This window comes from Mytilinidion resinicola, assembly GCF_010093595.1.
Source record: "Mytilinidion resinicola strain CBS 304.34 unplaced genomic scaffold BDZ99scaffold_8, whole genome shotgun sequence".
Taxonomy (NCBI): Eukaryota; Fungi; Ascomycota; class Dothideomycetes; order Mytilinidiales; family Mytilinidiaceae; genus Mytilinidion; species Mytilinidion resinicola.
The window spans coordinates 250,425-278,041 of NW_022985444.1; the positions used below are offsets into that span (position 1 = coordinate 250,425).

At 52.8% G+C, this 27,617-nt stretch overlaps 8 protein-coding genes and 1 pseudogene across 9 annotated transcripts; 5 read left to right on the plus strand and 4 right to left on the minus strand.

The window, feature by feature from the left end:
- Positions 1-1,123: 1,123 nt before the first annotated feature.
- On the minus strand, positions 1,124-5,394 carry BDZ99DRAFT_386224 (uncharacterized protein; the record flags this gene model as incomplete). The annotated part of the gene is made up of 7 exons (XM_033715463.1): positions 1,124-2,062; positions 2,112-2,278; positions 2,332-2,508; positions 2,578-3,737; positions 4,081-4,535; positions 4,816-4,836; positions 5,116-5,394. 7 exons carry the CDS (start codon positions 5,392-5,394, stop codon positions 1,124-1,126), a joined length of 3,198 nt encoding a protein of 1,065 aa, XP_033577607.1.
- A 573-nt stretch (positions 5,395-5,967) lies between these two features.
- BDZ99DRAFT_286421 (uncharacterized protein) lies at positions 5,968-7,035 on the plus strand. The gene has a single exon (XM_033714058.1). The coding sequence runs from the start codon at positions 6,036-6,038 to the stop codon at positions 6,600-6,602; it is 567 nt and encodes a 188-aa protein (XP_033577608.1). The 5' UTR covers positions 5,968-6,035; the 3' UTR covers positions 6,603-7,035.
- Positions 7,036-7,398: 363 nt separating this feature from the next.
- BDZ99DRAFT_286473 (uncharacterized protein) lies at positions 7,399-9,015 on the minus strand. The gene has a single exon (XM_033714059.1). The coding sequence runs from the start codon at positions 8,792-8,794 to the stop codon at positions 7,484-7,486; it is 1,311 nt and encodes a 436-aa protein (XP_033577609.1). The 5' UTR covers positions 8,795-9,015; the 3' UTR covers positions 7,399-7,483.
- A 1,253-nt stretch (positions 9,016-10,268) lies between these two features.
- BDZ99DRAFT_441179 (pectin lyase-like protein) lies at positions 10,269-11,661 on the plus strand (the record flags this gene model as incomplete). Its single annotated transcript, XM_033717755.1, has 3 exons — positions 10,269-10,438; positions 10,493-10,600; positions 10,657-11,661. The coding sequence occupies 3 exons, from the start codon at positions 10,269-10,271 to the stop codon at positions 11,501-11,503; spliced, it is 1,125 nt and encodes a 374-aa protein (XP_033577610.1). The 3' UTR covers positions 11,504-11,661.
- A 222-nt stretch (positions 11,662-11,883) lies between these two features.
- BDZ99DRAFT_508211 (phosphotransferase enzyme family protein) lies at positions 11,884-14,091 on the plus strand (the record flags this gene model as incomplete). The annotated part of the gene is made up of 6 exons (XM_033724306.1): positions 11,884-11,930; positions 11,994-12,439; positions 12,511-12,619; positions 12,675-12,850; positions 12,901-13,501; positions 13,570-14,091. 6 exons carry the CDS (start codon positions 11,884-11,886, stop codon positions 13,907-13,909), a joined length of 1,719 nt encoding a protein of 572 aa, XP_033577611.1. The 3' UTR covers positions 13,910-14,091.
- A 40-nt stretch (positions 14,092-14,131) lies between these two features.
- BDZ99DRAFT_t47 lies at positions 14,132-14,225 on the minus strand (annotated as a pseudogene). Its single transcript has one exon. The product of its transcript is annotated as a tRNA-OTHER (tRNA).
- A 158-nt stretch (positions 14,226-14,383) lies between these two features.
- On the minus strand, positions 14,384-20,300 carry BDZ99DRAFT_414793 (uncharacterized protein). Its single transcript, XM_033716736.1, has 3 exons — positions 20,118-20,300; positions 15,908-20,016; positions 14,384-15,850 (listed from the first exon to the last, which is right to left on the minus strand). Exons 2-3 carry the CDS (start codon positions 19,879-19,881, stop codon positions 14,614-14,616), a joined length of 5,211 nt encoding a protein of 1,736 aa, XP_033577612.1. The 5' UTR covers positions 19,882-20,016; positions 20,118-20,300; the 3' UTR covers positions 14,384-14,613.
- Positions 20,301-20,553: 253 nt separating this feature from the next.
- Positions 20,554-25,763, plus strand: BDZ99DRAFT_414796 (hypercellular protein-like protein HypA). Its single transcript, XM_033716737.1, has 3 exons — positions 20,554-20,813; positions 20,870-21,975; positions 22,067-25,763. Exons 1-3 carry the CDS (start codon positions 20,648-20,650, stop codon positions 25,373-25,375), a joined length of 4,581 nt encoding a protein of 1,526 aa, XP_033577613.1. The 5' UTR covers positions 20,554-20,647; the 3' UTR covers positions 25,376-25,763.
- Positions 25,764-25,987: 224 nt separating this feature from the next.
- On the plus strand, positions 25,988-27,390 carry BDZ99DRAFT_497651 (uncharacterized protein). The gene is made up of 2 exons (XM_033723531.1): positions 25,988-26,265; positions 26,405-27,390. Exons 1-2 carry the CDS (start codon positions 26,068-26,070, stop codon positions 27,293-27,295), a joined length of 1,089 nt encoding a protein of 362 aa, XP_033577614.1. The 5' UTR covers positions 25,988-26,067; the 3' UTR covers positions 27,296-27,390.
- Positions 27,391-27,617: the final 227 nt, after the last annotated feature.

A 27,617-nucleotide genomic window follows, 5' to 3' on the forward strand; every position in this document is an offset into this window, starting at 1 on the left:
ATGTCACACATAAGTATCACTCCACCAAACACACAAACAGATTGGAATATCAGTTGATTCCATTGATCATAAATACCTAACTACCCAAGCCTCTCAACCGACCTACTGGCCAATAATCAGCCACTCCACCAAATCCAACCTCAACAAAGTGATCAGATCGCTTCTCAGAGTATCCAGCCAAAGGTAAGCCCGCAGGTCAGTCAAGTCAAGAGGAATTCTAGCCATACCATCCATCCAAACCCATTCCGCCAAAGTAGTAATCAAGAGAAAAAGCAAAGAATCCTGCCACAGCAGCGAAAGCCGCATCCAGTCAGAGTCACACCACAATGGTCGTAGTAGTGTACTCCATTCGCAAGGACCTCCCAGTTTTTCAAGATCGTTGGCAAGAAGAGTAAAAAGAAAAGCACAAGGAGCCGCCGACCTTGTATGTTCAAAGAGTACTAAGGAAAAAGAGAGCAAAGGAAAAAAAGGAAAAGTATTGAAGACCCTCAAGTAAGAAGCAGACCTATCCATGGTGAGGCCGCTCCAGAACAGCTTCAAGCTGTGTGATGAGGATTTTCCATATGCAATGCTCGCAGTGACCGCAAGCCAAGGTATGAAAAAGCAAGTAGCAAAGACAGTCGCAAAAGAAGCCATAGGGGTGCAGATAGTCCGGTGCCGGAATGGGGAAGGGTTAAAAAGCCAGGTAATGCAGGTGATGATGTCTGTCGTTTGCCGGGGAATGGTTTTGTACAAGCAGTCAATGAAGCAATGTAGAAGAAAATATGCTGACCAGTCCGATTGACTGAGCCAGTCCGGTACGCCCCCCATGCCTCGTTAGTATACAGGAGGATGCAGTGATGGTCGCCAGGGAATCGCCGCTTTTCCGGTAGAAAATGGAAAGCTTGCTGGATCTAGTGGTGACAGCGGCCGTAAAAGTCGTAAAGGTGCTGCGCTCTCGTTTGATTCCCAAGGGTTGAAGATGATGCAAGATCCAAACAGGAAAGAAAGGAAGGTCTCCTGACATCATGATGGTTTTTGTGGGAACAGGTTTTTTGGACGAGGTTGCGATTTTGGATCCAAGGAGAGAAGGAGCCGTGAATCATAGAGAAGTTCGTTACGTCGTGACGAGTTGGATACGAACTCAGAAGAAGCTCTGCTGACTGGAAGAAGATCCCTGTCCGCTGCCGTAGTAGCCCTGATGTACAGTATTTTGGAGATGGCTAGGCAGAGGAGGATTGGACAGACGATGCGGCTGCGGGGAAACGATGTTGGCTCCATAGGCGTGGCTGGCGGTAGCGTACATCGGGGGAGGGCTGTTGTACGAAGACATAGCGCGGTACTGGCCAGTGAAAGCGGCAGGCGGGGACTGGCTGGCAGCGACGGAGTGCGGAGAAACATGACCAGAAGAGTGGCCCGAGGAGAGGCTTCCGAGGGCAATCTCGCGCTCTTGAACCTTGCTCTGGATGCGACGACCATATGGAGTCTGGCGGATCATGACTAGGTATGGGCGGATAGCTTCGACGAGCTGGATGGTCTGGTCCGTAGGAGCGTACTCGAGAGCAGTCTGCACGACGTAGTTGGCGAAGTTGTCGCGAAGAAGCTTCTCAAGCTCGTCAGGGTGGAGCAGCTCATCGATCATCATGCGCTTGGTGTTCATGTCAGCGACGCGGATACACTTCTCGATGACGTTGGAGCTGAACTTCTGCTTGGACAAGGCAGCGACCTGACCGCGGAAGCCCATGCAGAGAGGTTGCGTGAAGTCAGCCTCGTTCAGGTCAAGGATGTACTGAACAACGTAGTTGCCGAAAGGATCCTGGACCAGAGTGATGCTGTTGGCAGTGATCTGGCGAACGAGCTTGACCTTCTGCAGCCCGGAAGCGTGGTCGATACAGCGCTGAAGAACGCAGCAGCCGTGACGGTGGGTGCCCACGATGATGCAATGCTCTCCAACCGCGTCGAAGATGAACTGAGCATCCGCGGCACTGAGGTGGTTCAAGCACTTCTGAATGACATGGTTGCCGTTCAGATCCTGGATGAGGTGGACAACGCGGCCGCTCAGGTGCTCAATGATCACATTGATCTGGTAGAGTTAGCGAAAGTAAGTCAGAAAAGAAGTGGGAGGGACAAACCTGTTCGGGAGTGGTGATGTACTCAATCATCTTCTGCAGAGCGCGAGTTCCATGCTGGTTCAGAGCGATCTGAACAATGGAGGGAGCCGCGTTCTTGACCAGAACAGTGCGCTGCTCATCGTTCGTGTACTCCAACAGCTTCTGGCACAGGTAGTTGCCGAAGGGATCTGCGAGGTGATTAGTGAAAGGAACGCAAGAAGCAGAAAATGGAGGAACTTACCAGTCATCAGCTCAATCACAAACGGATTGGTCTCGCGGAAGATAATCTCCAGGTGCTCCGGGTTCTTGCCCTCGAGCTGCTTCTGCAGGAAGCGGCAGCCATGCTGGTCCTTGCAAAGCTGGTGGATCTCCTGGCCAGACATAGTCTTGAGATCAAGGTGGGCGAAGCGGTTTTGATCTAGATAAGCAATTAGTATAGATGTTCTTCAGGAGTCAACAAAAATAAATCTCGCAAGTGTACCCTCACCGTTCTGCATGCGACGGCTCTGAATGACGCGAGCCTGAGAATCCTGGAAGCGACCTTGAGGACCGTAGTGGTGCTGGTAAGACTGAGGACCAGGACCATACTGGCTGTAGGGACCCTGCTGGTACATGCCAGACTGGTAGTTTATCTGCGGAGCACCAAGCTGCATGCCCTGGAAGCCCATGTTGAGCATGCCCATGCCGCTAGCCATACCGTTGGTGCCATTGTTGTAGTTGCCGTAGCCACCAAAGGTGGAGGGAGTGTTGTACTGCGATACCGGAGAGGTGATGCCATTCAGGGCACTCATGGCGGACAAGCTCGGGGAAGAAGTGATCGGAGCGTTGAAGGGAGCAGCGCTAGCGTGCAAGTTCGAACGAGCCTGCTGACGGTACGGGGACTGCAGAGTCAACTCTTGCTCCTGGGCGCGACCGTTGCCGTAGTCCTGGCTCTGGCGGTGGTTGGGAAGGCGACCAAGGCTGGCGTTGTGATTGTGAAGGTGCTGCTCAGCGTGGGTGTTGAAAGCAGCGGGGCCGTTGGAGACGCCGTTGGTGCCGTTGCCGTTCTTCAGGGTCGGAACGTCATTGGCCGAGTACGAGGACTGGAGCTTCGGAACGCCGTTGGTCGAGGCGCCGTTGGTCGAGGCCGACTGGAAGTTGGAGCGCTTGGACTCAGTGCTGTACGGGCTGAAATTGACCTCCATGGAGTGGCGGTTGCCAGACTTCTTCGGAGTGGTCTGAGCAGCCTCGCCAAAAGCGCCGTTGCCAAGCTCGTACTCCTCTGGTTGAGTGGTCCTGCTGAAGGTGTTGACTGGCAAGCTGAGCTGCGCATGGTGACGATGAACCGAAGAAGCAGGCGGGTTCCAGCCATTGTCGTGAGCATCCGAGGAAGACTGCTGCGAAGTTGCAAGATCCAGAGCGTACTTGCCAGACTCGCCGCGGAGAATCGGGAACTTGGTCCGGTCGGTATCCATCTGCTGGAGGAATGTGCTCTCTGGTGAGGTCACAGAGCGACCGCCGTTGCGATCGTGGCGGTCCTCGTCACGGAACAGGAAGTTGGCCGTGTCGACGTGTCCGAGGACATTGCTCAGGCCAGGCAGGTCGGCCTGCATGTTTCCCTGAAGACGCTGTTCCTGCGAAGTAACAGGCATGGAGAGACGATTGGTGCTATCGCGGACGTTAGAGATGGCCGTGCAGTTGTTTGACGCGCCAAACGCGAAGGAATGCAGTGACGTGAGTAAGGAATGCGAAGTAAAGATGGTGTAGGTGGAAGGAAGAAGGTGGGGGTTACACAACATTAAGTAGTCGAGCTGCAGTGAGATCCGATAACAGATAAGAGGTGAAGGTGCAAGTGAGGAGTGAGCTTGAAGGCAGCGGGTGGAAGGCAGGCAAGTCGGAGGTTACAAAGCCGAAGAACTTCCAGGCGGCACATGATGAAGGTAGACAGTGAAGTGGAAACAGCGGTGAGGACAGACGCGCTTTGAAATGGCAAAAGGAAATGGGGACATACGATCGAGGGGGCGGGCTCATCATGCCTAGGTAGCGGTTGTTGTCGTAGCGATCGTCGTTCTCCTCGTCCGAGTTGCGTCGCGAGCCGGGCATGGACTTCGAGGGGAGCAGGGAACTAGTCGAAGTCGCGGTAGTCTGGGCAGAACCAGCACGGCTCTGGCGGTTGGCCATTCCGGAGGGAGAAGTGAAGCCGTTCAGGGCTCCGTTGAGGGTCGAGTTGAGAGAGAAGCGGTTGCTACCCGGGCGAGAGAACTGGGTAGGAAAGCCGTGGTCGTGGAACTCGGGGGGAGTAGTGGGTTCGGACTGGTGGCCTTGGCCAGAGAAGCTGGAACGACCCATCTCGCGGCTGACCTCGTCGGTGTCGGCCTTGAGTCGATTTTCGAAGAGAGCCATTTCAGCTTCGAATCGGCGACGTTGTTCGCGTAGGTATTCGAACTCGAGTTTCTTCTTTTCAAGCTAGGGGAGGTGTTAGCATCTGCTGAGACTGTGAAGACGTGGAAAGAAGTTGAAGTGGTGGAGGGACAGGACTCGCGCAAGCCGAAAGACGACTAGCGGGGTGGGAAAGACGGTGGGGAGGAGATCTTCAAGCAAGCCCGGCAGATCTTCGCGGGGAAGGCTGCTGACAAGCTGAAGAAGCTCGAGAAGGAGATGTAGGAGTCGAAGAGAGGCGGTTGGGTGAATATCAGACCGCGCGTGCGGGATCTGGTGGTGGAGGAGGAGATCTCGGGGTACTTACAACCTGTAGCTTATGATAAGTCTGACAGACAGAAAAATGTTAGCTGAGTTCTATGGATTTCCGCAGCAAGCAAGGCACAGCACGACGATCGACGATGGTGTGAGGAAGGTGGAAAGAGGTGGGCAGGTGCGAGTTCATATAGCTGGCCGCACACAGACGAGAAAACGCCCGGGCCGCCTGCCTGTCAATGGCGAACAATAGACGAGAGGGTGAAGTGACTAGCGTCCTATTGTTCTCCTCGCACACAGGCACTCAATAGCAGTCGCGGTGAAGTGTAGGAAACGCATCCTCTCGGCTTACCGCGGTGGTGAACTCGGCGGGCTCGGCGGCCTGGCGGCGCTGCTGGCCAATTGGCGACAACGGGGTGCTCTGCAGCGTGGGCACGGTATTCGTGGTGAAGCGACGGTGGAGGGTAGCCCGGGCGTCGTTCACCTGCTGGGCATTGTGGCCTTGCAACTGGCTGCCGACGCCGCGGAGGGGACTTGTGATGGGCGGGAACGACGAGTCGTCACGCGGGGACTGGGGGTTGCGGAAGCGCAAGTCGTCCTGGCGGTCTCCCAGGCCGGTGGAGAAGGCCATGGTGGGCTTTATAGGTGCTGGCTGGTAGAGCAAGAACAGTCAGCGCTGGATTCGTGGTTGCGTCTCGAGTCAACCGCGGATTGGGGCATGGGGTTGGCGGCGGTGTGGGGACACGAACCGCTATTCTGGCAGTCGCGCAGCACTCGATGGGGATGCTGGGGCCTCGAGGGAACAGGCACTCACAGAGGACGGCGGAGAGAGGGCAGCGGCCCGTTTGAAGCTTCTGGGCAAGCAGCAGTGGTGTCTGAGGTGCTGGGTGGGTACGAGACGAGGTGGGAAACGCTGCTGGCTCCGTGGTCTCCAGGCGCCCCGTGCAGACGCGAATCGCTGGCCTCTTTATGGCCAGCACCTGGGCACGGCGTAGAAGTACAAGAGAAAAGAGCGAAGTTGGCGGGCGTCTTGGGGCGTTTGCGCACACTACAAATACAATGTGGTCGGGGGACAGTCACGTCCAGCGAGGGAAGGACCCTGATGCTAGGAGGTAGACGAACCGGCAAGCCATAGACATCGGCGGAGGAGCCTTAGCCCCGCCTCCTGCGACTTGTGCAGCAATAATAGCAGCCTCACCCACAGCAGCACGGCTTCACGTCCACTTAACCTGAGTGCGCCTCGAGCCGTCCGCCTTCCAATATTCAAGTCCCATGGACACGCCCGCTTCGAGCCCTCCAGATCTTGGAACCCTCGCTGCCGAACAGCCTCCGCCGCAGCCTGGCAGCCAACCTTCTGGGCCCTCCGCCGTCCCATGGCTAGAGGGGGAAAGCCGGGCTCAGTGCGTGCAGATGCGGCCACTCACAGCGCCCAATTCAACGTCATCCTCTGCACTCGCAGTGATGCCAGCAGCGGCCCCAATGGCACGGCGCAGATCTCTGCGCGCCTGGCCAGCGAGGCAGCATCAACGACGAGGGCCACCACCATCGCGCCCCGGCTCCGACGGGAGGCGGACGGGCAAAGAGAGGGGCAGCATATGCAGAGGGAAGTCGAGGGTCCACTGGGCGTGCGCACGTATGCAGACGCCCGTGTCAAGTCCTCTCCGCCCCTCGAGTTCAGCAGCTGTGCGGCCATCGACACGCACAACTCACGAGCCAGTCACAAAATCCGGAAAGCAGCAGTCAAGCGAGTCGAGTGTGCTCCGTGCCGAAGCTGGCAGCAAGCGCCCACGGTGTAACCCCATCCCGCTCTCACGCCTCTCTCCCCGGCCGCGCATCTGAGACCCCATGGCATCGCCAGCTTGCGCCTGCAGTTCCAGTTTCGTTGAGCCCGCACCGCTAAACGCGTCCGCCCCGACCCCGGAGTGGGGAAGTGCAGCCCTCCCTCTGTAGCCGCGCAAACGTGATGCCTCACCGCTCCTCAAACCAGAACGCCATGCCGTTCCGCGCGGAGCACGCTGTCTGCCCTGGACTAGCCCGCTTCTAGCCCTAGTTCTAGCCCAGCACGTGCCCAGGCCCACCGGCCGACGTGCCGTATCGATAGCCATGGTGTTTCAGAAGCGGCTGCTGAGGTGGGCCAATAAGAGGGCGTGCGAGGCGCTGGGGTGGTGACGAGTTGCGGAGGGAAGTCTTGCTCCACCACTGACTTATGTTCTCATGATATACGTAGATATGGTGGAGCAACTGATATCTAGATCATCTATTTCTATACAGCTTTCTGTCGTAAAATATCGCAGCCTCGGTCCCCATCCTCACACGCCTGCGCCCCGCCGTCTTAATCCACCAGCGGCGGAGAATCCCAGCACCCAGAGCCCACGGTTCTCAGTCGCCGACAGCGCTGGTTCGCTTTCGGAATTGACTCTGAGCCGGACGCGAACCAGCGGCCGGCTCCCTTGCCGGCCGATGTCGCCATTCCATCCCTGGCCGAGTCACGGGAAATGCCCTACGCACGTGCTACGATACTCACTTACAGCCTGCTTCATCACTTCATGATTTACTCTTTCTTCGCTCATCAGTGATTAACACTCGCCCCGATGCAACCCCAGAGACTTTGCCGTGGTCAACGACAGGGAAATACCATGCAAGTAACGATGTTATCATCACGAATCACCAACCCTGATGATCTAGGCAGAGACGCCGCCACGCAACGTACAGAAGACAACTCATTCATCAGGGTATCCATGGCCAAGCCGCCTCTCCTTCACGACCACGATCGAGTCTTTCAGATCGACGCCGGAATGGCTCCCTACCATTGACACGGTGGAGTCGCTATGACCCTGCGACTCCTTCTCGACTCTATCATCCTCACCGATTCCCGCTTGTTCCCCTTCCAGAGCGGAGATCGACGCGAGAGGCTCATGAACATTAGGGCCATCACCAACTTGCTCTACCTGATCACTAGGAGGTGGCAGCGGCTCATTCTCCTTGTCATCGTCGGACGCAACGTCTTCGTGAGTGACGCGGGCCGGAGCAACTCTCCGAGCTGCTAAAAGCAGACCGTCATCGTTGCTCACCTTGTGAATGGCACTCAGACGAGTTCGGATGCCCAACCTTCCCTTCGGTTTCGCCTTGACAAAGCGCTGGCGCTTCTGAACTTGGGCCTCTTCCACTTCCGGGCGGTACTCTTGGGCTAGTGGATGTTTGCGCTTCTGCTTCCGAGCCTTTGGTTCCTCAGCTCCTGCGTCCACCTCTTCGGCCAACGGCGACCGCTTACGCTTCGAATTAGCCACTTGCTCCGCCACGTGCGTGACCTCTCGATAGCACTCCAACCCCCTCACCGCATGGTCATGATACCAGCAGCTCCCCAACTCCGCCACCTTCGTCGGCAGATTCCCAAACCGCGGTATTCCCGTCGCCTGCCGATCCTTTCCCAGCTCCAGGTAGCACTGCTGAACACGTCGCAAGAAGCTGTTCGGATAGTCATCCGAGTTCTCGATGCGGCAGCAGTCCACATTCCCACTCCCGCAAACCTCCACAAACAGCTTCCGCAGCAGAGAATTCGGCTTCGCGAGGCGCCACACTGCGTTGACGAGCGCCTGCCCCGGCGGGGCGTGCGGCTTGAGCTTGCGGAGCAGCTCGTCCATGATGTGGTCCATGAAGCGGGATGCGCCGATGCGCTCGCCGAGGAGGTATGCCTCGACGAGGTCTTCGGCGGTGTTCCATTCGAATTTCGTGCCGTCCGCTTCCCTGATGCGGTTCTCGCGGACGAAGAAGTGGAAGACGGTGTAGGCGGGGACGTCTTCGTCGCCGAGTATGTCGAGCTCCTCGTCATTCTTTTCGGGGTCCCGGAGGTGCTTGGCAAAGGAACGGGAGTGCTTGATCAGCGCGTCTCTGTTGAAATCGAAGGTCGCAGCGGGGATGAAGACCGGAAGTTGTCCGCGACCTGGGTGGATGAAGTGCTCGACATGACCGAGCCGTAGCTGGAAATAGGGAGTTTTGGGAGCCGTAGGACGGATGGAAGTGCTTCGTATCATCTTGCTAGTTAATTTCCTGCTAGGAATGCTTTTTTTAAGAGTGGGATTTTGTTAGAAGAAATTGGTGGTGCGTATGGTGGTGGCACTCGCAGGTGTGTATGGTATTGCACAGGTTCTAGTAGATGCGCCGACTTTGTAGGCAGCCCTTCGCCTTGAAAGCAGCATGCTCAGTGAATCTCGACCGCCTATTTGAATAGCGCCGGGTGATGTAAAGGGCATCAGGGTGAATGTAGGGCCTTGAGGATATAAGGACCAGTAGCAGACATTGTGGCCATCCGAGCAACCACAAGATATAACACGATATAAAGATGTATAGGCCCCCTTTCCTGCTCGAGTACTACGAGAAGAGCCATGGAAGGGTGCAAGCATTTCCTGATCGCAAAATGCTTGAAGGAAAGATTAGAGGGAAGGAAGAGAAGGAAAAGAAGCCAAAGATAAAGAGCCTATTCTGAGAGTTTGACGATCTTCCCTAATTTGCGACGCTCCTTCTCGTACCAGTATATCCATAAAACCCTATATTCCTCTGCTGTGCTCTTACTTGCATTGTAGTTTCTTGTCGTCGACGACGGCAAAGTCTTTGGGCTTGCATCGGTGCTGGTATTAATTACGTGGAGATACTAATTCGGCATTAGAGCGTGTAGTTCTACTCCTGCACAAATTTGAAAGAGACTCTAACCCACCGCGTGCTTTCGTTTCAATTTCCAATATTGACCGCGAAGGGCCTCTTGATAATCACTTGTGGTGGAGCGAAAGGTCACGTGGGTAAGAAGCTAACTACCACGCTAACCAGCGAGGGTTCACGCTATCAGGGGCCATCTACTGACGGATGTTTCCCATCGCTATCTTTCCAAAACCTCATCTCCGTCCATCCACCATCATGCACCACGTTGACTTGGCAATGGAGTCAAAACAAAACGCTCTTACGTACAGCAGGAGCATTCTCCATGATGTTTCGTACTGGGTATTCTACTATTCTATGTACCGCGGCCTGATGTTCTGCACATCATTTAGACACCTTTACCCTCTTCCCTATCAAAAGCCTATACTACGCAAGAAACCGTCTATTCCGATTGATTCCTTTAATATAGCTCGGCACATGGAATCGATCGCATGTTCTGCATGAATAAAATGTCCTTGGACAAGGCGAATCATCGGATCTGACTCGTTCACGCCTTGCTCCGACACTAATCTAGATTGAACGATGCTAACCATCGCCAAGTGTTTCAATGCTTCCATCGAAGGTAATATGCCGAAACTACTCGCAATAGTCACCGGAAAATTATATTCAACCCCACTGTATGCATACAAATCTTCCGGAAGGTCCCACTGCAATCTTTTTCGCTGGGCGGGGACTACAATAATAAAGTGATGCTAGAAGGCGTCCATCCAAGGCACTATCTTTGTTTCTTTCTTTCAAACCCATTCATTCCTTTCAGACATGCCGGGCATGTCAATCTTCTCGCTTCTTTCGCTTATGCTGCTTGCGGGACGGTCCGTAGCTGTCGGTGTCGTTGGAACCCCCGAAGGATTTGCTGCGAGCACTACTGGTGGTGGCTCTGCTACTCCTCAATATCCTGCTGATATCGCTGAGTTGAAGACTTGGCTTACTGATTCAACGACCCGAGTTATTGTCCTCAACAAAGAGTACGCATCATCTATCTCAACTACCACCGTACTGGTCTAATCTTAAATTTCTAGGTACAACTTCATCGGTAGTGAGGGTTCCGTGACCGAGACAGGATGCAGACCTGCTTCGAACAAGTGCCCGGGTGATGGTGGACAGGATGCCATCAATCACGCTGACTGGTACTGCAACCTCCCCAAAATTGCTGTACATGGAGCTAACCTAACATGCTTCTTAGGTGTACCAACGGTAACGCTGGAACCGGAGCAACTTCTATCAGCGTCACTTACGACAAAGCCGGCGTCAGCCCCATCGACGTCGCCCCAAACAAGTCCATCATTGGAATCGGAAGCTCTGGAGTCATTCGCGGCAAGGGTCTGCGCATCGCCAATGGATCAAAGAACGTCATCATCCAGAACATCCGTATCACCGAGCTGAACCCTCAATACATCTGGGGAGGGGATGCAGTCACCATCGCAGGCGCAGATCTAGTTTGGATAGATCACGTCAAGATCTCTCTCATCGGTCGCCAATTCGTCGTCTTGGGCACCACCGCCTCCAACAGCGTATCCATCACCAACAACGAGTTCGATGGCTCAACGTCCTGGTCGGCAACCTGCGATAACCACCATTACTGGGCCTTATATTTCACCGGTTCCAGCGACCTAGTCACCCTCAAGGGCAACTACATCCACCACACCAGCGGCCGCTCGCCAAAGGTCGGCGGCAACTCCCTCATTCACGCAGTTAACAACTACTGGTATGCGAACAGCGGCCACGCCTTCGATGTCGCCAGCGGTGGCTACGTGGTTGCGGAAGGAAACGTCTTCCAGAACGTCGTGACACCGCTTCTTTCTGGCTCTGCTGGCAGTGTGTTCTCCTCCCCGGACACCACGACCAACAAAGCTTGCTCGACTTACCTGGGTCATGTGTGCCAGCTCAATGCGTTTGGAAGCAGCGGCACGCTTACTGGCTCTGTTACGAGCTTCTTCTCGAATTTCAATGGCAAGACGGTTGCGTCTGCTGCTGCTAACTCTGGCGTTGCTTCTAGTGTGAAGGGTAATGCGGGTGTTGGGAAGGTCTGAGTGGTCTCTCGCACGACATCTGTTTGGGAGCTTGGGGAATGAGGTTTACTCCTTTTGCTTCTCTAGTATATACTTTGTCTTCTAAGTTTGGGAGCTTGTGCTTTTTGCTAGCTATCCTATGTATATATATTGTTCAAAAAATGGATGAGGATTCTGAGTTCACGCCGAGTCAATTAACTTCCGAATGTACCTTTGAATACATGTGAATACGATAGCCTCACGTGTGAACCATCGTATCATAGTTTTTACCATACAAAGGTAGCCTCCAGGGTAGTAAGGGGTCCTTGTAATGAACCGTGCACGCTCACATCAGCAATATCTAAACTTCCACCCTCTTCGCTCTCAAGACTAACATACGTTCTTTCTCTATCAAATGGGCAATGCCTACTCCTAGGCTCCTCGTCCAGGCTACCTCAACATGCCCCAAGTTCCTCCAATCCTCCAGACCCTTTCCTAAAAAACTCGTCCGAATCCCTGCCCCGCAAACCAGGCCCCTCTCCACCCCCTCCCCCGCTCCGCCACCACCCCAAACCCCCGACGACTCCCAAGACTTCTTCAACTACACCTACGGCCGCTTCCTCTGGCGCGAGCCCCAGCAACTGCGCGCGCGCCACCGCGCCTTCAACGCCGCCGCGCTGCAAGCCGTCGCAGCGCAGGCCGCCGGCGCGCAGTCATGCGTCTCGATGCGCAAAGTCTGGGAGACGGACTACTTCAAGCTGTTCCGCCTGGTGCTGGACGACGGGCGCGAGGTGGAGGCCCGGGTGCCGCACCCGAACGCGGGCGCGGCGCGGTACACGACCGCGTCCGAGGTGGCGACGATGGCGTTTGCGCGCGACGTGCTGGGGGTGCCGGCGCCGCGGGTGCTGGCGTGGAGTAGTGCGCCGGAGGAGGAGAATGCGGTCGGGGCGGAGTATGTGGTTACAGAGAAGGTGGAGGGTAGGTGCGGTTTTTTTTTCGTTTTGCTGAGATTGATGTTTTTGGGAGAGGCTGATGATGGTGGGAGATAGGGACGAAGTTGGTGTATCTTTGGGGGGAGATGAGTCTGTATGAGAAGGAGAGGATTATTGATGAGCTTGTTGAGATTGAAAAGAGATTTTTGAAGGTGGAGTTTAGCAAGTGAGTATCGCGGTTATTGGTGTTTGTTTGGGGGAAACTTATATTCTGCGTCTAGGTCTGGTGCTATATACTACGCAAATGAGGGCCTACCCGGCTGCGAAGAAGTGGAGATCACCGGTGACTTTTCTGAAGATGTCAGGGAGAGCCTCAGTAGATTTGCAATCGGTCCAACAACCGAGAGAGAGTTCTGGAAGAATGGAAAATCGGACATGGATCTCAATCGCGGTCCCTGTTCGTCTTCCAATCCGGCCCTTCCGTGTGTTCTACTTACCACTTTACAGGGCGCACAGCACAAGACTACTTCGAGTCAATCGCTCACAACGAAATCGCCTGGCTTCGCCGATTCGCCACTCCGGACTCCCTCGACATGACCAATCGATGGAGCGTAAGCTACAACCAACGGATCCCAGAAGCCCACATAGAAATGCTCCGCAAGTACCTCAGCGTTATACCCCTAGTTACGCCAAAAGACCCGGATCTCATATCATTCCGCCTCTGGAACTCGGAACTGCACGATCAGAACGTGCTCGTTCATGAAGGCAAAATCACCTGTATCTTTGATTGGCAGGCTATCTCTGTCCGACCGCTCTTCCATTCCGCTAGCGTGCCTCACTGTATACGCTATGCCGGAGACCTGATGCTGGAGCTGCCGGATAACTTCAACGAGTTGGACGACGAAGAGAAGGCAGAGATGCGTGACACAGTATCTCGATCTATATCATCGCGTCTCTACAGCCAAAAGACGGAAGCGCAGAACCCCTTGCTTCATAAAACGCTCACGCATCCTCATTGCGACAGAATTGGGGAACTGATAGCCTGCGCGGAGGGCACTTGGGATGGCGATCTCGTCAGACTTCGCGAGATCTTGAAGAGATTGGAACGGTAAGCGCTTTCTACACCCACCTTTTCACATTCTTCTGGGTCGATGTGTAATTGAAGTGCTCGATTAGAGACTGGGAAACCCTGGGCATTGACGCGCCATGCCCCTACCACTTCTCCGCCGCCGAGCTCGAGAAACACCGCGAGTCGGCTGAGGGCTTTAACCAAAGCCAGGACCTATGGCAGCAGTTTTCTGACAAAAATATGCTACGTCGAGACGGATGGGTTTTCCACGAAACGTTCGAACTGTTAGTTGAAATGTTTGCAGGGCTCCGGGACGATGGGCTTAGGGACTGTAAGAATGACCCTGAGTGCACTGAGGAACAGTGGAATGACTTGGAAGAAGCGACGCGGTGGGTTTTGGAGCACAAAAGGAAAGGAGGAGGTGGGGAGGCCGTCAGTTCCGGTTGAGTGGCCACAATGTTGAGCTCTGGCGCAAGACATAGCCAGCGCCAACCTCGGGAGGACTCCAACAAGTTTCCCAAGCGTGTAATCGCGACACTCCACTCACTCCACTTAGAACCTGTAAAAATAGTCAGATACTAGATATCCTAAGATGCGCACTGCATAATCCCACATCAAAAACAGGGGCCTAAAAATACTTGAACGGCAAAGGAAAGGAGACATGAATATGTCCGGTGCCAAGAATCGAACTTAGGTCTCAACGCCCACGAACGGAAGTTCGCGGTCCAGTTGCGTTCTTACCATTACACTAAACTACACCGGATGAAAAACAGCACTAAATGGATACATCTATGTACTATGTGAATGTCAGCGCTTCAGTATGCGTGCATTCTTGTATCGTGATGTTGAGGATTTGAACGAGAAATCTTTCCCAGGAACAGGAATATCTGATGGCTATGCGGACGCCGTCACTCACAAATACTAGGCTCTAAAAGGCTGCAAGAAAGTAGAAAGATATACTAGGGTTTGAGCAGAATATCACCATGCGCTCTCATCTACTTCTCTAACATCTAAGCCCAATGCCAGGTCCTATAATCACAACGAAACCACCTTCCCAAGCATGCACACCTATCCAAGCCTATCGCCCACCCAAGCATAAGAGCAAAGACCCTCTTTCACCCATCTAATCAACAGCTAAGTCACACACACCTCTAATCAAGCAAACTCGCCTGCGCCTTCCCTCCCCCTAGATACGCGCCCAACCTCGCCCTAAACCCCCTCGCAAACTCGACCGCAATCTGCTGCTGATACCACTGATGCCTCGCGTTGTGATCCTTAACCAGGTTATGCGCCAGCTCATGACAATACGTCAGGTACCACGCATCCCACGCCCTGTTCTTCCCCGCCTCAGTTCCCCACTCCGCACAATGCAGTTCCATAAACCACGCCAAATTGAAGAAGAGCGAACCCGAGAGGTTGAAAGCGACCGTGTTCGACTTGCTGTCAAAGAAAATGTTGATAGCCGACGGATCGACGCCGAAGATTTTGGTGAGAGCGAGGATGAGGGGCAAGAAGGCGGAAAGCGGCGCCTCGATATCCCTCGGTGTCTCGGTCTCGAATTTCCCAAAGTACACATCTACGCTGACGCCGTCGATGGGGACAGAGTACGCTTTCGCGATGTTCTCCGCCTGCTCGTCATTGCAGTAGCCGCCTTTGTCCAGCTCGGTCGCGTCGGCGTGGTGCTTGGAGTCGATTACGTCGCGGCCGGCGGGGCGGCACTCGCTGATGGCGTTTTGGATGTTCTTCTTGGTGGCTTGGAGGTCCTTTGAGATCTGGGGAGGGTTGGTGGAGGAGGGCCGCTTGTCTTGTTCGAAGCCGAGGGTTTTGGCGAACTTGTTGAAAAGGTTCTTGTGGGCTGGTTGGTTTCTGTTTAGAGGAGCCGGGGTTTGAGGTTGTTCGGGGCTGCCGAAGGCACCGGGCATGTTTGGCGCCAGATCTGGGGATTCTGGCTCATTGCGAGATAGCTCGTTGCGAGACGACTCCTTTTGAGATGGTTCCTTGACGTGACCGTTGGCGGGCTGTTCCGGAATTGGGTTCCTCTTTAGCTCCTCTGCCCTTCGAGCGTTCTCTTCGCCTTGGCGTTTTAGTTCCTGTTGCTGCGCTATGCGCGCCTCGTACTCCTGCTTGCGAAGGATCCTCTCTACATTGATTCCTTTCTGTTGAAGTCGTCGAAGAGGCTCGGTCAGGATCTGCTCCAGTGCGATTACATCGTTTTGCTTCGGACGCTTAATCAAAAGCGGGATAAGCTGACTGCTAACGTCATAGTGGTCGTACTTCTGAACGATGGAGAGTATGCGCTGATGCCTGCCAACACGGCGGATGAAAGCAGTACGTCGCTGGGAATAGGCAACGTTGTGGTCTAGGAGCGAGACGCGTATTGCAATGTCCCTTTGAACCATATGAGTCAGTATCAAGGCAGAACAAATGTTGGTAATCAGAACTCACGAGACAAGCTCCACCCTTAGATTCGAGGTGAGCCACTTCGCGTCATGCCGTACCACATGAGAAGATGCATCCCTCTCGTATTCGTGGAGGAAGAGCCTACTTCGCTCGAAGATGGCTTCTTGCAGCTTCAAGGCAGACTTTTGGTCGCGTAGAGGATTTCCGATTCGCGGTTCCTCTTTCACTTGGTCCGAGATTTTCTTGGCACCAAACTTCTCATAGAAAGTTTCCAAAACCTCCTCTTGTGGCGCTGCGATGAGATAGTCCCGGAATTTTGAATACCAATGTACTTCGTCTATTATTGTAACCTCGCTGCCGCCGACTAATAGCCATTCACGCAGACCCGCAACGTCGTCATCGTCATAAGTATCATCATCGGTATACTCTTTCTTCGATTCGGTCTTGATATCCTTGTAGCCAAGTAGGATCTTGGATTTCCGGAGTGTATCTGCTAATGATTTGTCTTTCCAAAGCTGGGGAGCCTGCTCCGCAAGCTTCCTCAACAAGCCAAGGTACTTTTCATGTCCCATAGTACTAAGAAACTTGGGCGGATTCTCAGCCAGAAGCCTCGCGAGCTCGGAGATGGAAGGTTCATGCTTGGCGCCGGCTTTCAGAAGAAAAGTCGTTGCTTCCGGTCCGTACTGAACGTACTCGATCAGGTCGCGATACTCCTGATCCATGCCGAGGAACACCGAGTCTGGGGACACGTAGTGATGTATCCGCATCTCCGATACTCCGGCTTGTTTCTCTTTAAACCCATCGAATCCTCCGGTAGCATGGTACTTCCTGAAGATAGGAACGAGCTTGGCGCTACTCAAGCTTGTCAACAGGGGTTTGGTGAAATCCAGATCCCCTAATCTGCTAGCCATGTATGAAAATTTGACCTCGGCCTCCATCTTGCTCTTGACAGGCTGCGACAACAGCTTCTGCACGACATCCTTGATCGGAGGGTCCCGCTGTAGCCCAAATTTGTCCGTATGTGTGAAAAGATCGGCCCGGATGATTGCATAACCAAAACAACGGGCAGTCTCATTGCTGTAGCACTGAAACGGCGCCACGAGAGTTGGGAAGTCGACTTGCTCAGTTGGGAGGAAAGGAATCTTGAGGGTGGATATCTTTGCCTTGTCCTTCTCATATCCATTTACAAAGTAGTTTTGCAAGAAGTATATCAAAGAAAGATCGTAAAGATGGCGATTGTTGGCTTGGCCCGCCCCTTCCATGATTTTGATTATGGTGAAAGCGGATGGATATTCCATTAGCCCAAGGGCGAGAAGGAACTTCTTTTCGCGAGGCTGGGATTGGAGCTCTTGAGGTAGTTTGATTTGTGTTAAGCCAAGGGCACCGATAGAAGGAGCGGGAGCATACAGATCTCTGGCCTTGTAGAGCTGATCTGGCTTCGATGCAGAACCAATCCCAGGGAGAAAAGGCGTCTCTCGTAGGCGCTCCAAGTCTTTCGGTGGAATTTCTTGTAGCACGGAGGCGAAATAGCGAATGAGCTCCATATGGCTCCAGCTAACCTTAGAATCTTGGCCGCCTTGGGGCGCCTTCATTCGCTCGAACACAACGGATAGCTCGATCGTCTTACGTACTCCAAGAGCCAGCAGAAACTTATCCTTTACTCCTGGAAATGGCTTGACTGTTGGGAGGTTGTCAAAAAGTTTGACCGTTGTGAAATAGGCCTCCTCTGGACGCCTCATTCCCATTTTGGTTGGCAAAACTGGGTGGGGGGCGAGAATGTTTCGCACGGCCTCCTTCGAACTTGCATCTATCTGATCCCAGCCCTTGGAAATCAGTGTAAGAGTCTGAGTAGCCAGGCTTTCGGATGCTAGAAAATTGGTGAGATTGTTCCCGCTAGTCATGAATCGCAACCAGCCCACGATAGACAGTTCTTGCCACCCAAACATCTGCAGTTGCTTGACAGGGATCGAGTTCGTGAATTTGAACGGCATTGTCCACGATGGAATTGGCAAAGTTGGATTGATTCGCGAGGAGTTGACGTAGCTCTCAACAGTGGAAAGTTGAAGGATTGTGCCAGACCCAGCATCGGCGCTGTTATCCTGTAAAGCAGCAACTGTGACAGCAAAGAGATTACGCACACTGGGTGGATCCAGTTCTCCAGAGTCGAGTTTGCTACTGCACCATTTGAGGAACTCCATGAGCTCTATGTCGGTCAACGCACGTGCTTCAAGGCCCTTTCTGATATCCTCCATCGTCAAATCGGAGATGAAGCCGCGATTGTGGAGGCTAAGCATAAACGCCATGGCTCCTGTTGCTAATTCTTGTGGAACCATTGGAACTTCACCTAAGAAACTCAAAGTCTCAGCAGGCATTCGAACGGATTTGCTCGGCAAAACACCTTTCGAGGATAGTATATCGATAGAACGCTCCTTGCTGCAAGACCAGAAGGCATCTTCAATCGTTTGTCCGACCAGTCCTGACGGAGCTGAAAGACTGGAACTATACTGCTGCAGCACGTAGGCTGCCTTCGGAATCAAAGAAGATACCCTAGTACCGTCGTTTGCTGTCTTAGCTTTAATCTCGGATATATCCAACACGTAGGAAATCCGGGAGGCCAATCCGGCGACCCTCAAGAGCTCATAATTCCAGTTACTTATGTAACGAGCATTGAGATCGATGCTTTCCCGCTCCACGGTGGGAATCAAGGAAGGCGCAGAAATATGTGCCAAAATCCCGGTGGTTTGAGCGGTTGGAAATCCAATAAATATTCGGCCAGCATTCGTGGGAAGAATGTCACCGAAGATTTTTGCCGAGAGGTCGGATGTAGTTCCGGACACCGTTGAAAGCGATTCCAGTTTCTCTTGGAAAGGAGAGGTCAGTAGCGCAACTCTTGTCTTCTTTGGTGGCGGCTTCTTGGTAGCTCGTTCAATCTCGGCAGAGAATCCACGGGTCACATGCGTGTCGGCCTCTAGGGTACAGACTTGCAAGAAAATTACTGCACGAGAGTCACCGGAGATATCCTCTCCAAAAGTGACAGGCTTTTCGACGGGAATAAGAGGTCTTGCAGCCCTAGATGTCGTATTTGTAGTCCCCGAAAGTTTTGAGAAGAAACTCTTCAGCGAAGAGCCCGCATTTTTTATTTCCGCGGGTACCGCATCAACGACGCGCCTAGCAGGAATCTGTGCAGTAGCTATAACATTGCTCCATACAGCATCTATCTGTGAGCTCTGTCGAGATACCCGTGATACTGTCATGAGGCCGCCTTCGGTTTTGGGATTCAAGCCAGCGGGAATTTGGATGTCCGTAGGTGGAGACGTTTTCTTTCCAAAAGAAGCAATCTTATGGCCATCTAGGTGTAACTCTATCGAACTAAGTCCAACAAAGGTAAGGCTAGTGGAGAGAAACTGGCAAAGCGAGGGGAGGTTGGGCGCCTTGGAGGGATTGTAGGAGGGCGACGAAGGGTTGGCTTGACGATATTCCAGAGAAAAGGTCGTGTCGGATGACGATTGTTCAGGACTGAGAGCCGCGACCTTCGTCGAAAGCGTATTTCCTTTCCAGTAGAAAGCCATCATTTTGTTACCAGACACAACGAAAGGTTCATCGCAGTCGGCAAACACACTGTAAAATCCAACCCCGAATGCACCAATTTTTGTTTCATCTGGGTTGCCGTCCGCGATGCTCTTTAGTCGACTCCAGTCCGCGTTCGAGAATGGTTGTCCATTATTCGAAACGGTCAGTCGCCTAAGCGTGTGATGCTGAATCACGTGCTTCAGCAGTACCGACTTATCGGAGGATTGCGGCGCGGGGACATTTAGTGATGGATCTGTTTCGTATTTTATGACCACAGTGCTTGCTCCAGCGTCGGACGCATTTTGTATCAGCTCTCTCAGCGTCGTGTGTTCGGAAGAGTAGCGCGCCAAGACTTTGTCTATGAGCGCTCTTGTATTCACGGTAACTTCACTATCTTGGCCGTCGTTCATAGCTTGGTTGCGCAGTCGCGCAAAATCCATAGTGGCCATAATTACGGGCAGCTAAGAGTAGCACGTTGAAAACCCAGACAGAAAGAGCCGATCAAGCACTGGATAGGGCCTTGCGGTGGTGCTCAAGCACGACGTTTGACGTTGTCCGAAGTGGCCCAGCCGGCCAACGACCTGCTAATAACGATAAACAAAAGTTCCGTACGGGGGGTGGCAACAGGCGTAATCTCGAGGAAGCTGGCGGGTGGTGGTGATAATCTAGATGGTGGGGGAGTTACTTGGCTCTGAATATCTATTCAAAGACCCCGCCGGAGCGTCCTCAAGCCAGTGAAATCTTCGGTCAGAGAGTGAAGCCGTAGTTAAGCTGTGTCTCGAACATTCGCTTTAAGCTGACGTATCTGGCAGCCTAGGTGGCAAGTCGAGCTGAGGATGCGCATGAACCAACAGTAGGAGAAAATGCGTGCACGCTTAGAAAGACACCAAGCAATGCTATGACAAGGAAAACGAGGAAAGAGAGAGCTGTGGTGTGGGGATGAGCAGGTCTGGAGCTGTGATGCCCAATGTTATTGAGAGCAGGAGGTCGCCAGGGATCGCTGACGCGGTTAGAATAGAACCAGCGCCAGTCCGAAAGTAGCCTAGTAGCGCCAAGCCCAGGCTTCACCGACGGGAACTTCAACACCAGAATTAGCGACGGCATTCGATATCCCAAGAGCTAGTACTGCTCCGAGCTCGCATAATGATCATGTCCAAATCGAACGTCCTTGACACATAGCCTTCTCCTCTCCTTAGGAAGCTTCCCGATGTGGAGATGGTGATGGATCCTCTTTCCCCCATCGCGCCGGCGAGAATCCGCACCCTTCTCTTACCGGTGGGAAGAATCAAACGGTCTCGCTTCCTGAAGTTCGTGGATCGCTTGCAGCCAGAATGTATGGTCCGACTCGGGGATATCAGCCCTGATGCTCACCCTGATAGAAGTACGGTGCCCCCCCGAGAACGATGTCAAACAAGTTACTGATCGTGACCCCTGTAGATATGTTCTCTCCGCTGGCTTTCCCTAGCGGCGTACTGTTTTATGAACTTTCAACATCATTACCTACGCCTTCTCATCTTGCATTGTCGCCTTTCGAGCAGTTCAGAGAACCGCTCTTGGTAATTGGAATCGCTGACGCCAAGGAATATGCCTGGCTGTCGGCCGTGCCCGATGCTGCAGATGTCGCATCCAAAGCTGGACGTGAGAATTTTGAAGAATCTGATCAAAATGCAGAAGAACTTCGACAGGCTGTAGATGATCTCCGTGAACAGTATCCTCGGGTGTATTTACACAGACTTATGGTGTTTGATTGTCCTCATCAAACACGCCCCACAGGTCTACTCGAGGATACCATACTTGTTCCTCCCTCATCACAGCTTAAAACAACTACAATGAAAACATTCATGTGCGATTTGACCGCTACCCTGTTAGCGGAAATGACCACGTTGGCAAGGTCGCTTCAGGCACTGCCAACGGTGAAGTCGCCCACATCGTCCCAACCGGGTAGTAATTCGGACGGTTCGGATTGGACGATGCCAGATTCTCTTAGCCAGCTTCAAAGAAGAAGCTCGCAGGCAATCTCAGCTTCCCGGCCGGATTCTCCCGCAACCAACGCACAGAACAACCTTCAACGCATGTCAATGCCAGTATTACCTTCTTCCTCTTCCACAGCTGCGAGCGTCCGTGGCGATTCAAGGGGAGACTCGAGATCGACTTCGCCGATTACTTCAGACACACAGACGCCGCCAGCAAGAACGTTCGATGAAATACCAGGAGTGTCTGCTTCTACTGTTCTTTCACGTACCAACAGCTCTACGCCCCAGTCGAATGCGACACTTAGAGACTCGAGCCGTGACAGAGTTTCAGTACATGGTTTTGGGCCTGGTGGCGTTGGAGAAAGAGCGCGTAATAAGGGCCGAGGCCGAGTTGGTATCGTCATAGGCACATTGTACATGTGCGCGGGCCGATGGCAAGATGCAATGAAAGAACTAGTTGAAAATGCTACAAGGGCACGTGCATTTAGCGATCATCTATGGCATGCGAAAGGGCTCGAAAACATTCTCGTCTGCCTGTTACTGTTTGCGTGGTCGGGGCTGGATTTTCAGGTGAGTAGTAGGACCTATTCCGAGATGCCAACTTCGAAGAGGGTTGGCCATCAAAGTCTTCGCTCATTTACTGACCGTGCCAAATTCCCAGGTCCCATCGATCTGCTATCCAGCTTCAGAAAAATCTTCAACCACCAAATCGCCACAGCATACACCATCCAACAGCGTTTCGGATGTATCTACTGTCACCCTTCCCAAGCCCGCCAGCCACTCGGTTGCGATGCAAAATCTCAATTCCGTCCTTCCGGATCTTATAAACATGACCCTTAACCTCTACTCTCGAGCAGCTAATTTTCCTGGTGAGGCTCTGCCCCCACTGGCATTTTCAGAGTGCATAATACGGTTTTCCAAAATTCTTACTGCGATGAATCTTTGCGGTGGTAAGTTGAACGATGACGCACTTCAGCACCTTATTCGAGGCAATCCACTAGTACCTGCGTTCGCATTATCATTGCCGAGGCCGACAATCTCTCCAACGAGATACGAAATTGCCGCTTTGGTTTTCCGTGCGTTTCCCACTCCTTTGGAGACTGGGAGTATGACTGCAACCGACCGCATTATGATACTAGCTGGAGTGGCATCAGTACTTTCGTCGCTCGGACTTCAGAGGAAAAAGGCTATTGTCATGAAGGAATTTGTTGCTTCCTTGATTCCTGGGCTTGTCCAAGCTCGAAAGGTTGGGGCTGCGGAGATGGGTGTTCACCCTGCGGCAGGTCTAGCAGCTCTCAACATGGCCAGTGGAGGGTCCTCAGGTGCCGGATCTATCAACCTTGGAGACGGGGAAGTCGAAAGTGGCATTGACGCGTTCCTCGGCTTGTTGTGCGAAATTTATGGAATTCCCGATCAAAGAACGGCATCATCGGGCACACCAGGTCACCCTAGCGTGACTAACGGATCTACGCACCAAGACCAATGCAATTTCAATGGAGACGATACGTCGCTCAAGAGACTGTTACACGCCTCCTCGATGAGATCGTTTGGGAACCTTAACCTCAAACTAGACATTTTGAGGATGTGCATAGACTTTTGTGAGGCGCTGCCGGACTTCCAGGGCGTGCTACATTATACAGCGGCTCTTCTGAGGATTGCGGGCCCTGGGACAGCGCCTCATCCAAATAGTACGGAGGTATTTGTATCCTTGGCCAGAGAAGAGCAGATTCGGCTGGCAACCAAAATCACACGTATGGTCGGAGCTGCCAGCAGCTTAGGCCTGCAAAACATTGAAACCGACTACTGGGACGACTTTCTTCTTCGGGGGCTGTACACCATAGAGGCTCCCCGGCCACGCTTGCTCATTCAGCACCGCCAGGACGATCTAAGCAAGATATCTTCGACTAAAGACGGCCCGTTCATACACAATCCGTTTCTCAAACAGGTTGATGCTGACCTTGCGGAGCACTTCATGGTGGCCAATGAAGAGTATGGCTTTGTTGTGGCGCTGCAAAATCCTTACGATTTCGAGGTGGAGGTTGAATCGTTGAGACTCGCTGGTGATGGTACTAGTTTCACTGCCTTTCGAAGGTCTTTGATGTTAGGACCGTATCGGACCCAGAAATTTTCGCTGGGAGCAACTGCTGGTAATGCAGGAACTCTGAGCATCACTGGATGTATTGTCAAAATAAAAGGATGTAGAGAACGTACGTTTCCCATCTATGCGGATCCGTGGAGACTAGAGCCGGACACGAAGATAAAGAACATCGGGCTCCAAGCCTCGAGACCTTCACCTCCTTCCCGTCCAGTCTCTGGCGAGTCAACTACATCACAAACTACAGAGACATCAGCAGCAAAAATTCCCGCTCCACTGTCGATGGCTATGACTGTTGTTCCCGAACAGCCACTTGTTGTACTCTCTAGCATCTCTCTTCCCCAATCAGCATTGATGGTTCTTGAAGGCGAAAGGAAGAAGTTTTCAATTACCCTTCACAATATCTCCAAAACCACTTCCGTCGACTTCATCCATATATCCTTCCAAGATTCGGCGAGCGCTGCTATCCAAGCAGCTATGTCGAACAAAGATCTTCCGCCATCAGAGTTACACGAGCTAGAAGTACAACTAGCGCATTATCCATCATTTCGCTGGTGCAAAGCGAGTGAAGATGAGGCGATTGAAATCAAGCCCGGCGAAAAAGCTTCGTTTGATATCGAAGTCATTGGAAGGGTACGGCTGACCGATGGCATCATCCAGTTTGACTACGCGAATTTAGGAATGCCACGATCAGAGGTCAAAGACCGATTCTTCACTCGACAGCTAGCAGTACCTATCTCCATTACGGTCAATGCTAGTATACAGTTGCACCGTCCTGATATACTGCCTTTTACTGGCGATTTTGCATGGTCAAATTATTTACGGAAATCAGGCCAAGACCAACTGACGCCTTCGAGGCTAAGATCAGAGTCCACCGAGAAGGGCGACAATCGATTTCACAAACTGCTGAGCAAAATCGGGATCACAGGACACGATGATGAGCACTGCATGCTTCTTTTAGATCTACGGAACGCTTGGCCGAATCCCTTGTCGATATCGATTCAAGTACGCGATAAACCCCCAAACCACGAAATCGACGATAAAGAGTGGCCAAGAGCCTATACCGTCCATGAGGTCATCCAACCGGGCCACGTCAATCGAATCGCCGTCATATTACCTAAGACATACCTCAAAAATCCATTCGCTGCGATCCCATCGCTCAACCCCGCAAACCAACGCCAATTTGTCGTCAGTGCAAGTCAAATCTCCCCAGAAATTGAGAGGGCTAATCGGGAAGCATTCTGGTACCGCGACGGCCTATTAAAATGTATTCGAGGCTCTTGGAAGGAGGAAGGCAATTCTCGGCACGGAGAGATCGACCTGCGAGGCATCCGCTTAACCTCCAGAATGGTCGAGGCGATTAAACTCGACGACCTGAAGATCAGCATGCACATTACTTCCGATTACGAAGACGACGATGAAATCGTGCGACAGACGGGAGCTGCCAAGTTCGAGGTCTACGTCGACGAGTTCCTTACGCTGAAGACGAAGATACACAACCGATCTTCAACTCCAATCTACCCGCTGCTTCGACTCCAACCATCGCTTGCTAATCTGCCGCACAATGCCGCGCTTGATTTGGATAAGCGGTTCTCATGGACAGGAGTGCTCCAGAGGAAGCTTCCTGTGCTGCAACCTGGTCAGACGATGGAGTCCGAACTTGGCATAGTCCTGCTATGTAGTGGGGTATTCGAGGTTAGCGCCACTATTGACGAGATTCGGGTCTGGGTCGACGAGAAGGAGAAGGGAGAAGGAGCTAGAGTCCGCAGCGGGACGGGCCTGCTCCAAGGGCATATTCTTGCAGAGGCCGGGCTGAGGGCATGGCATTCGAAAGAGCCGTGCACCATCACCGCCAAGCAGCGTGGACTGCCTTGAGGAACTTCGGAGTAGAACTGTCGCGGAGAAGAGGTGAACCATTGGAAAAGGTTGGGTTTGGACGAAATAGGAAGGGTACGGTCAAGATAAAGTTGTATAACGAGCATTAGAGCGAGATGACGACCAGCGATCATAATCCACTTGAATTGTATATCAGACTCTATTGGCATTGGATCCGCCATGTGAATTCATGGATTTCCTGGTCTCAACGTTGTGCCCCACTCTCTTTAGCCTGACTCGAGCGTTCCCTGATTCTTTTCGATTGCTATCGGTTCTACCGGTTTACCACTCTTGCATTATCGGGTACAATCCAGACTGACATATGCCTAAATCAGTGTCAAATTCTTTTACGTTCCGTGGGCTAATAACTATTGGGACTTAAGTGGAGTACACAGTCCCCATTTCAAAAGCATGCCTTATATACATGCCGAGGAGATTTATACAGTGATTACTGAACTATCGCATATCGCAAGCTATCCCCAGCAAGCTTAGCCTACTTCCTTATGCAGCGAAGCTTGCGTGTCGGATGTGGATAAACACATCATCCGAGCCTCGGCACATGCAGGGTCTAAGGGTCGTCAGCAGTGAACGTGAAGATTTGACTCCTGCTTGGCCTCTCATCCTGCGTATATCAACTCCCCTGGGCGCCGGCGCCTGTCCCTTCATTGTGTACCTAGAATACCTCTTTAGCGATGCCCAACCTTCATAGATTGCCCCAAGCTGTCAGCCTGACTGGCTTGGGCAGCCTTCTCATCGCGTTGTTGACACAGCCCACGCTGAGGGGTTATGTTTCCCGGACTCTGGGACTCAATACCCCGGGAGGAAACTGGCGGGCGTTCGCAATCTTCATGGTTCTTGCGAACTTCAAGAATTTCCCGCTGGTGTGGCATGTACGTTACTTCCCATCTCATCCGGACTCCTTCAAGACATCCCCCCAGACGCCTCTTGTTCACACGCATCTCGGAGGCTAGAAGGCTACGCTTTTGTGTTACTCTATTATGCCAATACTCAACTAACTATCACACGCAGTGGCGCTTCTTCCGCTCCTACTTCGCCCATATCTACCTCCCCGCCCCAAAACTCGGTCCCCGATCCCTTTTCGAACCCTCCATAATGTCCACCCACTCTCCGATCTTGGAAACGGATTTCAATTTCCATAAGAGTAACTCAACCTACTTCTCCGACTTCGACATCTCGCGCACCCACCTCGTGTCCCAGATCATCCGCACGGGGGTCCGTAAATCCATCGCCGAGCGCCACGCCGCCTTTCCCCCAAGCGCCGCCGAGCTTGCGATCAAGGGGAAAGATGGCCTCGCACTGGGTGCGGTCAGCTGCCACTTCAAGCGCGAGATCAAGCCGTATGAGAAATTTGAGATCTGGACAAGAGTGCTATGTTGGGATCAGAAGTGGATGTATTTCGTAAGCCACATGGTCAAGCCGGGAGTCGCGAGGCCGAAGCATTATACGGTACAACCGGGGCGGAGGGGATATGGGTCCTGTATTAGGGAGCAGAATGGGGGATTGGCGAATGGGGAAGCGAAGGAGGAGGAACAGAAGAGGTTGGAGAAGCTGAGGGGTGCGGTGTTCGCGAGCAGTATTGCAAAGTATGTGACGAAGAAGGGAAGGCTAACGATTCCACCGGAGGTGGTGCTGGTGAGGAGTGAGATGTTGCCGCCGAAGCCGGACGGGTGGGTTTATAAAGGGGAGGAAGGCAGCGAGGGGAGTAATGGCGCATTGTTGGATGATGCGATACTGCCAGAGGATAACGATAATAAGGAGTGGAATTGGGATACAATTGAGGCTGAGAGGCGAAGGGGCTTGAAATTTGCGGAGATGTTTGCACAATTAGATGGATTGCATGAGGAGTTTGATGGGGGAAAGAATGGGGTTTTGGGGGAGTTCGCTGATATTCTTTGGTGATTTGCGGATATCCTAGACTTAGATTCCTTGCTAGATTGTATCGTTAGTAGTATTTAGACTTGGAGGCCTTAGAGACGCAGTTTGATACATGATATTGATGCCTGAGCTTGCCAGATCACGTGATCGTTTCTAGCCACTCTAGCAAAACACATCATTTCTAATTAGTCCTTCTTTAATCCTGATACTAATGATCGTATCAAACCAGCCATACGTCTAATCGTCTTTCGAGGTTGCGAGGCTACAGATTCTGCCTTTTGGGGTGCCAATCAACATGCGCCTCAATCTACTGGCCAAAGCGACAACCTCAGCCTCACGCCCTATC